Genomic DNA, 15,917 nt, shown 5'->3' on the forward strand with positions numbered 1-15,917 from the left:
ACACCTAGGACTAAGCCACACCCTACCTGCAAGGAAACCCAGGATGAAGAGTGACCTCGGGGCACGCAGAGCCTGGGCTGAGGTGACGACCTCAGCAGGGCAGGAATCAGGGCTGACTTTTATTTATTTGTACTTTCTTATTATGCTATAATATAGTAAGACAGTAGAGCAATAATTATATCATAAAAAATTAAGTTGGGCCAGGCAGTGGTGGCGCACACTTTTAATCCCAGCACTTGGGAGGCAGAGAACAGGCGGATTTCTGAGTTCGAGGCCAGCCTGGTCTAAGGGACAGCCAGGGTTACACAGAGAAACCCTGTCTCAAAAAAATCAAAATTACGTTGTGCTGACAAGGTGGCCCAGTGGGTAGATATGCTTGTCACACAAGCTTGGTGACCAGAGCTTAAGCCCCAGAGCTCACTGAAGTGGAAGGAGAGAGCCGGCCCACAAAGCTGTGCTCAGACAGCACATGGTAATGGTTTTGTTTTTGAAGTAGCCCTGGAATGATGGGAAGCCTGCAGACATAATCCCTGGGTGTGCCTTCCTTCCTCCCAACCCTCTGAGCCTTCCCTCTGCCTTATACTCTGTTAAGGCGACAACTGCCCTAGGAGGTGGGAGGGGGCCAAGAGCTGGGGTGGGGAGTGAGGAGGCACCCCACCCGGAGCCAAGACCACAGGCAGGCAGGACACGGGCGCCCCCTGCTGGACTGGGTGTGCATGGCAGAGCGTCCAGTGGTGGACAGATGAGGGGCCCCAGGGACAGGGCCTCCTCCACCCGACCCACTCACCTCTCCCACCGCATTCACCACCGGCAAGTGGCGCAAGCCCATGGTTCTGAACAGGTTGAAGACTTGAGAAACATGGGTGTTGGGGGAGACGGTAAATGGTGAAGGATTCATGTACGGGGTGACGTCCTGCAGCAGAAAATCAAGAATCACCCACAGCCTAGAACAAGCATGGCACACAGCAGGGCGTGGGACAGCCCCGAGGGACAGCCAGCCTCCTCACCACAATCATTCGCGGATTCAGCAGTGTGAGGTCCAGGTCATGGATGTCCGGGAATCGCGGGTAGTCTTCGGCCATCTCAGCGTACGAAAGCCGTGGTTGGCTGGCACTCTGCAATTCCGACCAAGGCGATGTCCTTGCAGCAAACCGCAGCTGCTCAGAGGGTCCCTCTCACAGCCCCCTCCCCTCCCCAGTTGTGACAGAATCTTCCAGTCCTATGCCAGTGGGGGCGGGGGCGGGGCAGGGGCGGGGGTGGCAGTCCAGGAGCCATGATAGGTGCTGAGGCGGGAGACAGCGTGATACCAAACCAGTTCTAATGAACGGTAAGGCTGCTAATAGGAGTTAGGGTTGTGTCCCCCCAAAACACAGCCAACCTGCAGATCCTAGTAGCTATCAGGTGCCTTTGCCGAGAACAGGGCTCTGCACACTTTCAATGAACTCACACTAGGGGCCTAATTCTAGCACCAGCAACCTTACAAAGTGAGCACGGGCGCCAACACAAGTCCCATTGAAGTGGTATTTCCACAGCAAGGCCTGGCCTCCTAGCTCCTCAGAGAGCCCGCCCGCCCGTGGACTCTGCATCTTGCACGTATGGTCTTGAACTATGGAAGACCCTGCTTCAAGCTCCCAGGCCAATGGCAATCTGACCCAATGGCTACAGACAGTGTGGCAGGAGTGTTGTCACTGTCCCTCAGATCTCACTGCTGTCTGACAGGTGAGGGAGGCCAGTGCCCGGCTCACAGGACAGACACGTGCTGGCGGGGACCTGCTGTCTGAGCAGGCTCTGCTCCCTAACTCCGCTCTGTGCACCACGCCTGGCTCACAGCTGTCCCTACTGCCGGACAGCCCCAGAATCAACCTGCTCCGGCAGGCCAGGCCGGGTTCTTCAGGACCCAAGCTGTCCTTGCCCCGACCCGCTCCAACCTGGCTGGTGACCCACACTCCACCCAGCTCCTTGTGCCAGGCAAGTGCTTTTCTACAGTATCAGACTACAGAAGAGCTCGGGGCCGCAGCGGGAGAACCTGCCGCCGCATAGATCAGCAGTCACTCCGGAAAGCAGGGATCTGGGCGCTCCTGCCAAAAAGGTGTGAGAGGTGTGGTCTTGGGTGCCATGGGGACACCCTAAAACCAAATGGAAGAGACAAGATGGCTACAGTGGAGCTGGAAGAGGGAGGGGTACTTCTTCTACTAACACCTGCAAGAGTCCACTTGAACAAGAGCTCAAATCCCGCAGGATTAAAGGCAGGCATGGCCGATGCCGGGGACCCCAGCACATGCGTGCTGTATTAGGCATTTATCCTCAGCTACCCTGAGATACGGTAAAGACCAGCCTGGGCTACACAAGACCCTGTCTTAACATCAGAAGAAAACAAAAGGAAACAGCCCTCAGGATATGAAAAGCTCACAGGCCAGCAGGCAGGAGACACTGTCAGGAGACAGAGGATAAACAAGGGACAACTGGAGTCAGCCTGTCCTCACTGCCCTCACGACCTGGGGGCCTCACGAACACAGCAGTGTGGCCTCTTCCAGAGCAACAGGGTCTGTCCCTGTCCCTATCCTGCCGCCTTCTAGAGCAGCAGAGGCCAGACTTACGGACTGACTTTCGGAGTAGCACACTCCTCGGACGAGCAGGGTGACAAGCTGAGAGCGTAGGACAAGGCCGTGGAAGGTCAGCGGACGGAAGCGCTCCTCCATGGTCCAGTCTTCGCTCGGGGACTGGTCAGGGTACAGGTTGGGGTAAGGAGTGTATCTGTTACACAAAAACCAGACGCTGCTGCCTCGTATCCCTCAGCAGGGCCGCTCCCACATTCTCATCCCCTCCGGTAATCTCCAGCAAGCAAGGACCCCCCACGGCCTGCCTCTGCGTGCTGGGCGCTCTGCATGGAGGCCGTGGCAGCCAGTGTGAGGCCCTCACCTCCTCTCCAGCATCTGCTGCAGCAGGTCCTCCTTCTCTGCCGGCTCCTCGGAAGCCACGTGTTCATCACACACGTTGCGCAGCTCGCTGGAAGGGTAAGACTTCATGGACTGGCCCCGCTTGCGCTGCTCACCCGCACGGGTGAGGATACTGCATTTCTAGGGATGGAGGTGGGGCAGTGAGTCTTTACAAGGGCCCAGATGGGGGTGCCGGGCATGCAGATACTGGAGCATCTCGAGCTGTGGTGGGAACTGTACTATTCTTGGAGGTCTGCAAGGCACTCGAGCTGCAGGCCAGTCAGTTAGACCTGAACATGACCCTGAGGCCTCATGTGGGACGGAAGTCTTTCCCACCACTGGGGTGCCAAGCCCAAATGCATCACTGGGTCGTGATGCTCAGTCTGACTGGGGTTTACTAACCAGGTGTCTGTCTGTTTTCACAGGGCCACATCCCAAGGGCTTTGACCTCAGACAGATGAAGAGCTAGGGTCTAGATGGGGAAGCAGGTTACAGCTGGATGTGCACGCATGCGTGCTGGCTCCTGGGGGGCGTTATCTCGCCCTGGCCCCTCCTGGGCTCATGTCTGCTTTCTCTCTCCATGCTGCTAGATACTCTGTTGTGTATCTCCTCGGTCCTGATGGGCAGACTTACCTCTGAATCACAGGACAAAAGAAATCCTTCTTCTAAGTGGCTAATTTTTGTTGTTTTTCTTTCTGTGTAGCAGGGCTGTCTGCCTCTGCCTCCTGAGTACAGGGACTAAAGGCTGGCATTACCCCCACCCGCTTGGTCTGTTAAGTATGCCAGCACTGCCCACGTTGTCTAAGTGTGGTCACACCACGCATCTTGTCCCAGAGATGTAAAGTTATCTGCTGCAACAAACCTCACGGTTTTTGTGGCCTAAGACTGTACCTTTGTCGTCTGGGGAGGTGCACCTCAATTCTGCAGAGGGAATACACTCTTTCCCTTACATCCTATCTTGGAGGGACCATCAGTGTTTATGTTTGTTCTTCCCAAAGCCACTAAGGCCCACTGGGGGCCACGGAGCCGGCGGGAGGTGACGGACCTGCCCTCCCTGGACTGAGAGGTGGGCTACCCAAGGTCGGAGAGCAGCGGCACCGCCTCACCTGTGTACACCACACAGCATCATGAGGTCAGCATCTGCATCCCTAGGGCTCGCAGCCCGGGTCTGCACCTGCAGCTTCCAATTTGACTCCCTTCCCCCTCCTATCTATCAATCTATCTATCTATCTATCTATCTATCTATCTATCTATCTATCTATCTATCTATCTGTGGTTTCTTAAGACAAGAGTTTCTCTATGGAGCCCATGAGCTCGCAGTGATTCCCCTGCCTGGGCCCCCACTTTCCTAAGTTGTCCAGAGTCCATCTGTGTCAGCAACTTTAGAACCCTCCCCGATGGTTGTGTGTGGTAAATAATTAATGCCAAGACTGCTGACTTGTCCAGAAGGACCCATCCTCCTGTTCCCTGCTGCCCAGGTGAGCACATATCCTTTGTGAGACCCACTGTGTCCTGTGAGGGTGCTGCAGAGTCCGTCCCCTAGCCTGGCCCAGTATGAGTCCAGCCCGGCCTCCCCGGCCTCCCCGGCCGTCTCCTGTACCTTGAACTTGATGTTGTTGCTTATGAGCTGGTTGCCCTTCATGAAGTCCTTCTCATTGCCCCGGTTCTCGGTGACCACGGGGAAGGCGTGGTGGACCGTGGTGCGAAGGATGCTCACTAGAGACTGGATTCGAGTGTGCGGGTACACATACGTCAGGTTGGGCTCCATGATGTCACTGGCTCTCAGCCTGCAGAGGGACAGGCTGTGCTGGGCAACAGTGCTCATCTCCATGGGGACCCCTGGGGCCTCCCAGCAGCTTCTCCAACGTCTGCACCATGCCTGCTGCACTGCTCACTTACCACACTGGGGGCCTCTGTTAACTATCCAAGACCCCACCTGCTTCCCAAGGGCTGGTCAGCCTCTCCTTGACACAGCACATCACATGCCGGGCTCAATCCCCACTAATCACTAGTTATCTGGAAGTTAACGGCAATTCTAGAGTCCTTGTTTAGACCAGGATGGCCAGCCAGAGCCCACGACCTATCCCAGCCCTACACTCCTCCCCGTCTGTTTCCCTGCAGCAGTGGCAGGGCTGTGGGGCTGACAGGATGCTGACCCCACATGAACTCCAAAAGCTGGCCTGAGACCCCGATAGGAGGCTGGGCATCTGTGTGTGGTCCCAGGTAGGAGTGGTGCTTGCTTGGATGTGTGAGTAGGCTGCTGTATTGCCAGGGCTGTGCATATTCTCAGTGTGACCAGCTAGCAATGCATAAGCTGGAAGCAGTTCTCACAACTGACTCGGCCAGCATGCTACGGAGCCCTGCTTCCATGTGCCCCGGGGCCTGCTCACCACATTCCTAGCCAACTTAAGCTGCTTGACACCCCTGAACACACAGGGCAAGGCGGCCCACTGTCTCCCCCTCTGACGGGCCCACAACTTAGAAGCTGGTGCAAAGACGCGGGAAGAGGCAAACTTCTTACTTGTCCATTTCCACCTCTGTCTCCCACTCCAGAAGAGGCACACCTCTCAGCCCGATGTGGATGTCATAAATGCCCTTATTCAACAAGTCTCCAGTCCACTTGGCCACCTGCAACATAAAGCAGAAACTGAGGACAGCCCTTGAGGTGAGCCTGGCCCTCAGCCTGCCGGCCACCAGGGGGACGCGCTCACCATCAGTGTGATCATGATAGGAAGGCCGTAGGTGATCTCATTTGTAGACTCGATCAGGATGACTGTGAGGCTGATGGTCATCCTTACGACCCCACCCAGGAAGGCTGCCGCGCCGATCAGGGCAAAGGTCCCAGAGTAGAGGTGGCCCAGTCCGAGGTAGCTGATGAAGAGAAACAGAGCCGGGCTCAGACTCACAGTGGTAGCGTGGCTCACGGGCTTGCAAACACGTGGGCACATGCGTACTCATTAAATCCACACTACCTTTTCAGGACATTGGCAACTAAACGTCCGAAAGCCGCTCCACACAGCAGGGAAGGCACGAAGAGGCCGCTGGGGACAGAAGAGCCGAACGTCCAGCACGCCAGCAGGAAATAGAGGGTGAAGAACAAGGCCAGGGTGACGGGGCTGAACGTCCCTGCAGGGCGACAGCAGACCTGAGTCACACTGGCAGCACAGGCCCAGGGAACCGTGTTGGGTGCTCTAGGGTAGCATCTACACACCCACCGGGTCACCTGCCAACTCTGGAGGCAGACGTGAACCTCTAAACGGGGCATTGCAGAGATGCCCAAGAGGGAGCTGGTATCGACCCCGGGGCGGGGCGCTGTGGCGCGGACACTCACCGTCTTGATGGAACAGCTGCAGGATGGCAGACTCCTGCGAGTTGAAGAAGAGTGTGGCCATGTCATTGTATGTATCATTGGGACAGAAAAAAGTCTTGATCGTTGAATTCACATCTTCTGACGTGACCTGAAGAAAGGGGTCAAACAGTCAGCACAAAGGCACCTGATGGGACACACAGGCCTCCGGTGCTGGCTCCTAAGAGGTCAAGGGTCTGGCTGGACAGCTCTCCCTGTGGGAGGGGCTGGGGTCTGGCTGGAGGAGGAGGCAGGTACACATCTGCTCTGGGCGCTGCCTGATGCTGGCCCTGCACTGTGAATGTGGGGTGAGGGCCTTTGTCACCCACTTCCTGAGAAGTATCTGCGCATGACTGTGAGGAATACACAAGTGCCCCAGCATAAATGCCAAGGCAGCTCGAATGCACCTCCACCCACGCCAGGTGAGCTGCCCGGCTCTGCCGCCCACCTTGCCGTGGCAGCACTGGGACTTCAGACATGAGCAGCCATGCTCTAAGGGCCCTAGGGCCCTGACTCAGGCCCCTGTCCTTGGATGGCAAGTGCTTTCCCTGCTGCACCCTCTCCTCAGCCCTCACTCACGCATCACTGAGCACAACCACGACTTGGTTCCTCCTCGGTGCAGATTCCAAAGTACCACAGCCGAGAGCTCAGAGTGAGAGCCCCAAGGACTGTGGGAGGGCAATGCAAATTAGAGGTCGGCTGAACCCCCAACTTCAGTTGCAAATGAAGCCAACCGAGCAAGCAACCACACAACCAACTTTATTCTGGACTTTCTACAAAAGAAACAGCCCTAACCTGAGGCCCCACAGCAACGTCATGTGCCCAGCAACCTTCCTTCCAGCCCCACTAGGAGAGCACAAGTCAAACAAGGAAGGCAGGCCTCTTTACATCTCGCCGCCCTGTGTGCCCGGGCTTTGGATGCCGCCTGAGTTATGAGTGGAGGCAGGGCATCTGCAGAGGGATGGCTCTGGACTCCTGGCTGCTGGGGTGCAGCGGCCGCTCGCCGCACTGCTGTCTCTGAATATGGACAGTAAGAAGGTGGGCTGCACTCGTGAGGATAGCGCCTCCTGCCGGCAGAGAGGTGTGAGTGCAGGGGACAGTGGACAAGCTGTTGGCCGTAGCTCAATAATGGACACATGTAGGGTTTCCCAGAACACGTCTGGAGGAAAGCCCGTCCCATGGAGTCTCTGGGACAGGTCTTGAGGTCAGCAGCACTGCTGAGAGACCACCCGTCTGCTGGCTGAGAGCAGACTACAATTCAGACGCCTTCGCCACTAAGTCTGCACTCTCCGGGAAGTGCACACTCTGGGAAGGATTGTTACTTTGGAAACTCTGGCTTTTCTTCATCTACAAAATGAAGTAGTACCTTCCCCTTCACGCTGCAAGTTACCAGCTAAGGGATCTTGGAAAAGCCTTCACTTTGATTCTGTTTTCTTTCCTTTAAAAATGGGGATACTATTATCAGTCAGTACAGTAAAAGAAAAAGAAAATAATGGTAGTGGTGTGAGGTACTTGTGAAAGATCTGAGACGCAGGGCCTGAGTGTCTCTGGTGCCTGCTGGACTTTCGTGGGCCCAGGAGTCCTATAGCCAAGAAAGTCAGTCCGTCCCAGGACAGCCACCTTTGTCTGGCTTTAGTTCACTTTTTTTAAGTTAGCCAACCTGAGCACAGAATGTTTTACGTCTTTTATACTTTTAGTGTTCCACAACAAAATACATTTTGAAAAGTTTGGTCTCATAAACGAAGTGGCCTTGGGACTGACAAGGTGTCAGTAAATGTCTACTCTGTGTGGCACCTTCTGTTGTCCCAGGTGCCTTCTGCCTGCGGGCTACACAAAGGGCAGCTGCTAGGGCAGACGTCCCCCTTGGCCATGGCTGGCTGACCTTCCCTCTAGACAAGCTGCAGAGGGCTCTGAGAGCCCGAGCTGCCGCTTAGAAACAAGAAGGCGTGCTAAGGAGAGCGACCCAGCACGGGAGGAGTTAGCGACGGCCTATGAGTGACTCAGATCACAGAGGTGCGTGGCGGGTGGCAGGGCCCTGAGTCAGTGTGTCCCTGCGGGCCTGTGGAGAGGTGACCAGTACACTAATGAGCAGGCTTCCCATGGAGAGCAGCCTGGGCTTTAGACAGTGTAGGAAGGATGGCAGTCAAGGGTCCGTGTCCTCTCAGGTAAGGGACACAGCACTCAGCTGCAGGCAAGAGCGGCATGGCTCTGAACAGACACACTTTTCTGATTAGAGGACAGACACCGAGTGTGTGAGGGTTACCTGGAGCTGGAATGAGCCATTACCCGTCTGACTCGTCGAAGACATCTGTCGGCATTCTCCTAATACCATGGAGGCCACAAACACCACCACAGTGGTCACCAGGGACACCAAGAGGCTCTCTAGGACTCTAGAAAGCAGAGCACAGCTGTTACAATACAATCAAACACTGCACTGAGCACTGCACCTGCCCCTCCCCCTCCCCACAGGGCAAGCCCAGCAGCCCTGCTCAGGACACCGTCCAGGATGCACTCCCGACCTGCGCTATCCAGCTGGCTGCAGGAGAGGCCGGCAGCTGGTGAGGAGGCTGCAGCACACATCATCTCTTTCTAAAGAACTAAGTGGTTTTTCCTTGCTAAGCCCAGGGCAAGGGTAACTCCTGACAGACAGCTTCTTGGTGGAATCTGCTGACCCTCCTGACCTCTGGTCATGCGTGCCAGAGCGGGCCAGCATTAGAGGGTGAGCCACCTAGCCACGCAGAATAAACTCAGCCTTAGCTTCTCGGGCCTTCATGGGCACACGTAAGAGCTTGTTTATGTGCCTGGCCTCAGAGGAGACATCCCCGTGGCTGTGGGAAGCAGGGTCTATGCACAGGGCCATCTTCCCTGGGAGAGGCGGCCACCCGCAAGGGGCGCACTGCAGATACCTGACAAGCTTAGGCTTCGGGTGCACGGTGCGCATCCGGTACTTTGCAAGCCTCTTGTTCAGACAGTTGAAAGTGGCTCCCAGGAGGCCCCCAATGACCCCCATCACGACGAAGAAACCCAAATCCATAGCTGTCCAGAGATGACATTGTTTATCAGAGTCAGAGCACTGAGAGAAGGGGGAAGGGAGGGAGAGAGAAACCAGAGTGGCCATGAGAGCAGGAAGGGGAAGAAGCAGAGACAGGAGCAGGAGAGAGCGGGATGTCTTCCTCCCTGCCGAGGCCGCACCCTGTGTGCTCACACACGGGAGGGGAGCGGAGCAGCTGTGTGCAGGAGCGAGCCGCCTGCTGCCTACCCCACTGGCCTTTTACTTAAGAGCACGTTTCACGGGCACAGTGAAGTACCCTGGGAGGAAGGATGAGACATACCTTAAATTCGCCAAAGTTCAGCAATCCAGGCAGCTGGAAGGACCCCCAGCTTCCAAACTGAATCCCAGAGCGGAAGAAGTTGAGGGTGAAGGTGGCAGACATAGAACAGAAGAGCTAGAGGAGAGGTAACGAAACAAAGACATTGGGGACATCACCCTCTCTCCTTCACACCCTCTTCCACTCATTCATTCATTCATTCATTCATTCATGTATTTTGTGCATATGTGCTGGTCAAAAGAGAACTTGCAGGAGTCAGTTTTCTCTTTCTACCATGTGGGGTCTGGCGTGGCATCAAGCGCCTCTATCCAGAGTCACCTTGCCAGCCTGACAGTCCCTAGGTGTGTGGCACAGGCATTCAGGAGGCAGACAGGTAGATCTCTGTGAGTTCAAGGCTAGCTTCATCTACACAGTGAGCTCCTGTCTCAAAACCAAAGCAAAACAGTAACAACAACAAAACAAAAAAAGAAATAAACCCTATGGCTCCAGAAGAGGCCTTCGGAAGTGCTGGGTTCAGGGCCCGCCTTGGGGAAAGCAGCAGAAGGCGGGCTGAGCCAGAGTCTCCCTGGGCTGCCAGAGAGTCTGACGCTGAGAGCTCCTTACGGGGCAGGCCCTGCGCCCACACAAAGGAGGACAACAGCAGACAAGTCACAATCCTGTCATTGAGACGGACACATTCTTCAGGCAGGGGGCTCACAGAGAGAGAGAGAGCAGCAGCAGTTGTTTGGCATGGTATATAGTTGGGGGTGGGAGTGGGCTCAGAGGAAGAGCACAAAAGTCTACTGTCTGGAAGCTATGGCTGCTGTGACAGGGAAGGTCCTCAGAGCCGTCTGTCAGCTCCAACAAAAACAGTTGCACATTTCAAGAGATATCCATGAATTCCGGGCTCACGCTCGGGTCTAAAAGGTGACACCACGGATAGCTTCCTTACCACTTTCCACGTGAGCCCCTGGTTCCAGAAGGACGAGCCCTCCTCCAGACTGAACAAGGTCCCCCCTATCGGGGCCCCGAAAGCTGCAGCAACGCCAGCAGCTGCCCCCGCTGATACAAAGTCCCGCTTGTCTCTGAGGAAGAGGAGGGAAGGGGACAATGTTGGTTTAAGAACGAACCTTCAGACTGAAGAGCCAGTCTCTTCCTTTTTTACCTATGACCCTTCTCCCTCCCAGCTAGGAGTGTCTTGGCCTGGACAGTAGGCACCGCTGCCTCTGGGCCACACAGAATCCTTACATGCTGAGTGTGAGCGTGAACTATCTATCCTCCAGTGTGTTCAGGGCTCTCGCCCTGAGGCGCTGCAGAAAGTGACAGAACCTGAAACGCAGTCACGTGGAGTATGTTTGTAAAGGGGGCACTGGGACCCCTCCCGAGCCACTCCATGAAGGATCCTGAACCCTCAAAACTGTGAGGAAATACTCCCTCACTTCAGCTGCCCACCCCGGGAAGATGTTACTGTAGCAGAGGCCAGCACACTGCAGCCCACTCCCTCCGCACCCGAGACAAGGAGCTCCCTGACCGACAGGAACACGGCATCGGAGCCGGGAGCAGTGCAGGGCACGAGCACACAAACCCACAGGGCTGGAGTCTGCCCAGCAGGGCGCCCTTCTCTGGCTGGGTTTTCAGTGTGGGACCATCATCCCTGCCTGAAATGGCTCTTAGGATAAGTAGAAATTATAGTCAGGACAGCAGCGAGGTCCTTTTGTGTCTCAGTCTCAGGAGGACAGCACAGCGTGCGCCCTTTCCTCACAGCTTTCAGTCTCGTCAGGCTAGTGTGCAGTGACTGGGCCGCCCGCGCCTCTCACCACTCCCATACCTGTCGCTGCGGAAGTAGGGGAAGTTAAACTGGATCTTCCGTAAGGAGATGCTCTGAAACTGAAATGGAGGAAAACAGTGTCAGAGAAGCCATGAGGGCAGGGCGCAGGGCCTCCCCGCCTGCAGAGGCCCCTGCCATCCGTACAACTGTAATGGTGTGCTGCAGGAAGGAAAGGAGTCACCTACAGTGACTGTGTGGTGTAGTAGTGTAGTGTAGTGTCAACAAGTCAGGAGGAGGGGGCAGCAGAGCTAGGGTCTGGAAGGGATGTAGACCTGCTGCATATGATGTCACTAGCTCTTTGGAGGGATGCCACTTCCAGGTTCGGTTCTGGGAGACCCAGTAGTTGAACAAGACAGCAAGCAAAATGAGCAGATGGGCCTGGAGCAGAGCCTTCGTCCCTCATGCCAACAACGCCCCCTCTAGGTAAGTCCCTTTCTCGGAACAGGGAGAAGGCCCAATGTGAATGAATGTTCTTCTGGGACTGCACCGGCTGGTTTGTGTGTCAACTTGACACAGGCTGGAGTTATCACGGAGAAAGGAGCCTTCCCTGAGGAAATGCCTCCATGAGATCCAGCTGTAAGGCATTTTCTCAAGCGGGAGGGCCCATTGTGGGTGAAGCAATCTCTGGGCTGGCAGTCCTGGGTTCTATAAGAAAGCAAGCTAAGGGGCTGGAGAGATGGCTCAGAGGTTAGGAGCTCTTCCAGAGGTCCTGAGTTCAAATCCCAGCAACCACATGGTGGCTCACAACCATCTGTAGCGGGATCCAATGCCCTCTTCTGGTGTGTCTGAAAACAGCTACAGTGTACTCACATACATAAAATAAGTAAATAAATCTTAAAAAAGAAAAAGAAAGCTGAGCAAGCCAGGGGAAGTGGCCAGTAAGGAACATCCCTCCATGATCTCTGCATCAGCTCCTGCCTCCTGACCTGCTTGAGTTCCAGTCCTAACTTCCTCTGGTGATGAACAGCAATGTGGAAGTGTAAGCTGAATAAACCCTTTCCTCCCCAACTTGCCTCTTGGTCCTGATGTTTGTACAGGAATAGAAACCCTGACTAAGACAGGGACTAAAGCCAGGCGGTGGTGGCACACGCCTTTAATCCCAGCACTTGGGAGGCAGAGGCAGGTGGATTTCTGAGTTTGAGGCCAGCCTGGACTACAGAGTGAGTTCCAGGACAGCCAGGGCTATACAGAGAAACCCTGTCTCAAAAAACAAACAAACAAAACAAACAAACAAACAAAAGACCCAGAGACTAAGACTTCTCACATGAAAGCCCACATGTCCAGAGGACCCCTAAGACTAGGAGCTCTGCGCAGGCGTGAAGGCCTATGCGTGAGGCCGAGGCACAAGGAAGGCACTGAGTTCGAAGCCAGTAAGGATATAGTGACACCCTATCTTGGCCAATCAATCCATGAAACCTCATTGTTAAAAGGAGATATTAAGTCTTGAGTTAGCTCTTTAGCATCCTCATCTAAGCTTAGGGCGCTAATCAGTCCATGACTACAGAGGAGAAAGGAATTGGGACACACAGTGCAGTGCACAGGTGACCAGTGCCTGGCCTGTGACTATCACTGCATCACCTAATGTGGACCGGGGAGAGGTGGACTCAGACTGTACCAGTCAACTCTTCCAGACACAGGGCACTTGGTAGCCTGTGATAGCCCATCAGCCACACTGACTGTCTGGATCTCCTCTGCTTCCTGTGTCTGCTCCAAAGACTCGGCAGCAATGCTAGTTACACGCTTTGCTGGGACAGGTCACACAGTTTCACCTCAACTCCAAAAGGCCAAAGGTTCTGAAATTGCATCAGGGATGTCATAAAGGCCGGGCGGTAGTGGCGCATGCCTTTAATCTCAGCACTTGGGAGGCAGAGGCAGGCAGATTTCTGAGTTCGAGGCCAGCCTGGTCTACAGAGTAAGTTGCAGGACAGCCAAGGCTACACAGAGAAACCCTGTCTCGAAAACAAAAACAAAAACAAAAACAAAAACAAAAACAAAAACAAAGGATTTTTCCACATCTGCTGGGCCTATGCAAGAGGCCCATTCTGAGGAATGCATGCCCTGGCCCACCAGCCCTTACCTGAGGGAGGCCTGCTCCTACCACGGCACCGCTGTGGATCATGGGGCCTTCCTTCCCCACAAAGAGCCCTGGGAATGGGGAGAAAGGAAGGGCAGAGTCAGCAGAGGGCTTCTGGCCTAGAACTTACTATGTAAACCTTTCAGCAGGCAAGCATATGACTGACTCTCTAAGGTAAAGACTGGACCAGGGCCAGGGAGACAACTCAGTCAGTAAAGAACTTCCTGAACAGATATAAGGACCCAAGGTCCATCCTCAGCCCCAACATAGAGACCCCATCATCCAGCACTGGGGAACTAGAGGTGGGATTCCTGAGGCTCCCCGGTCAGCCAGCCTAGCTTAGCTGGAATGGTTGCTGGAATTTGAACTCAGGACCTCATGAAGAGCTGTCAGTGCTCTTAACCACTGAGCCATCTCTCCAGCCCGAGAGAATAGTTTTTATTTTCAAATACCAGTGCTGGGACCCACGGCCTGTGGGTCCACCTTGCCTGCCTCTGTCCATCCTGAGAACTATTTACCCCTTACTTACCAACGGTGCTAATCAAGCCAGGAGCCGCGGATATTCCCAGCAAGTACTCGGCCTTGCTCCCAACCCTTTATCTGTTTACTTCTGGCTTTTGAGGCGGCATCTTACTATGTAGCCATGGCTGTCCTGGACTCAAAAACAAGGCTGGCCTCAAACTTGAAGCTACTCTGCCGCCTTTACAGGGATTACAGTGGCACTGTGCGGCATGGACCTCACTAAGGTACCAGAGCTGCCCTTGAACTCACTCTGTACCCTAGGCAAGCCTTGAGCTCAAAGTCTTCTTGCCTCAACCTCAAAGAAGTAAGGATTATATGTGTGTTCTGCTAGAGCCAGTATTCATTCTTTCTTTTTCTTCCTTCCTTCCTTCCTTCCTTCCTTCCTTCCTTCCTTCCTTCCTTCCTTCCTTCCTTCCTTTTCTTCCTTCCTTCCTTCCTTCCTTTTACCCTTTTGCTTAGACAGGTATTGACTATACAGCCCAAGCCTGCCTGGAACTATATATAGCCCAGGCTGACCTAGAACTATATATATAGCCCAGGCTGCCTCCAACCTTTGTGATCCTGCTACCTGAGACTCCCAAGAGCTGGGATTCTTAAACAGGGACATTGTACAATTCCCTAAGTTCCTACACTGTGTCCTCAATTATCTCTCCTGGCCTGCAAAGGCTAAATCATCTGCCACCTGACCAAAACCTGGCTGCCCTTGCCAGAGCCCACCCTACAAACCAACTGCATGATCAGTCCTTCAAACAGAAGGGTCGTGTCACTGGGTATATCAGAATGACAGTGTACTAACAATATCTGTATTTGAAAGCCCACAGACAAGTCACCCTGGGCTTTATAATGAGACACTCTCAGAAGGGGGGGGGGGAGATGATCGAGGAGGACAGGAAAGGAGAGAGGGGGGTTGGAGAAAGAAAACAGAAAGGTAAGGAAAGGACTAAAGGAACAAGATTGTGTGGACTTGACCTGCACTGGGATTTGAATCTGAGCTTCTTTCAACTGACTCGTGTTCTAAAGCCCCAGTGTGCAGAGCTGTTTTGAAGGCTGTGGAACCTGAGAACATGGGGCCCGGCTAGCAAAAGTGGGTTACTTCGAGGCAGCCTTCGAAGGTTGTAGCTCAGGCCTGATTTCTGCTTCCTGGTGCCCACAACACCCACCCACCATCATGAAGTGTCCCTCATCTTTCCAGCAATGACGGACTGAATCCCTTCTGAAACTATGAGTAAAAGCAACGCCCCCCCCCCCCCCCAAGCTATCTCTGCCACGTATGCTGCGACACACAGCTAACACAGAGAAGTCCTTACCGATGAGGAGCAGCCACAGCCCCAATCTAATCAATGCACAGGATGCCTTCAGCACCCCACGGGAAGAGTAGAAAGCCCCTCCTCACCTCCGGCCACACTGAACAGCACCCCAAAGACTTTGCAGAGCAGCGTCCGGAGCCGGACAATTCCCGGCACCTTCACACCATTCAGATAGCACTTGATCTCAGGGATTCCAGAACCTGCTGCCACTGGCTGTTAGGGAAGGAAACACACAAAGAGATTAAAAACCCACTGTGCAGCTTCCACTCAACAAGCCAGGGCTGCCCATCCACAGACACTGGGCCCCAGCCCAAGCCCAAGCCCTGACTCCTCATTGCCTGTGGAGTCTGGCCACACGGGACCATTGGGCATCGCTGCAGAGCCCCTTCCCCACATTCTGATGACGCACTCTCCAGGCAACTCCAAAGCGTCGAGGATCAAAAGCACCTTTCCCATGCACACATTCCTCACTAACCTCACCACACACTGCAGGCTTTACTTTCAGAAAGATCTCCAGGTGAACACTAACCTACGAGCCTCGTGTACCTGATTCCCAACGCACAGCTGAAGAACATTACGTTCTTCTAGCTGGGCAG

The 15,917-nt window shown here is 54.6% G+C and overlaps 1 protein-coding gene across 3 annotated transcripts in view; it reads right to left on the reverse strand.

The window, feature by feature from the left end:
* The window catches only part of Clcn6 (chloride voltage-gated channel 6), a 31,596-nt gene that overhangs the window by 3,595 nt on the left and 12,084 nt on the right, over positions 1–15,917 (reverse strand). The window contains exons 7-22 of one of the 3 annotated variants that reach the window (XM_052178132.1): positions 15,408–15,534; positions 13,496–13,563; positions 11,419–11,477; positions 10,543–10,675; positions 9,615–9,728; positions 9,189–9,355; positions 8,546–8,672; positions 6,268–6,394; positions 5,909–6,062; positions 5,648–5,807; positions 5,458–5,564; positions 4,537–4,723; positions 2,920–3,077; positions 2,598–2,754; positions 1,008–1,115; positions 788–913 (exon numbers count right to left, since the gene is read on the reverse strand). In XM_052178132.1, coding sequence (XP_052034092.1) covers positions 788–913; positions 1,008–1,115; positions 2,598–2,754; positions 2,920–3,077; positions 4,537–4,723; positions 5,458–5,564; positions 5,648–5,807; positions 5,909–6,062; positions 6,268–6,394; positions 8,546–8,672; positions 9,189–9,355; positions 9,615–9,728; positions 10,543–10,675; positions 11,419–11,477; positions 13,496–13,563; positions 15,408–15,534 — 2,079 coding nt within the window. Of the gene's footprint in view, positions 1–787; positions 914–1,007; positions 1,141–2,597; positions 2,755–2,919; positions 3,078–4,536; positions 4,724–5,457; positions 5,565–5,647; positions 5,808–5,908; positions 6,063–6,267; positions 6,395–8,545; positions 8,673–9,188; positions 9,356–9,614; positions 9,729–10,542; positions 10,676–11,418; positions 11,478–13,495; positions 13,564–15,407; positions 15,535–15,917 lie in introns of those variants that run through there. The other 2 variants (XR_007977141.1, XR_007977142.1) reach the window with 2 other exon arrangements.

The sequence above is a fragment of the Apodemus sylvaticus genome, chromosome 3 (genome assembly GCF_947179515.1).
Source record: "Apodemus sylvaticus chromosome 3, mApoSyl1.1, whole genome shotgun sequence".
Lineage (NCBI taxonomy): Eukaryota > Metazoa > Chordata > Mammalia > Rodentia > Muridae > Apodemus > Apodemus sylvaticus.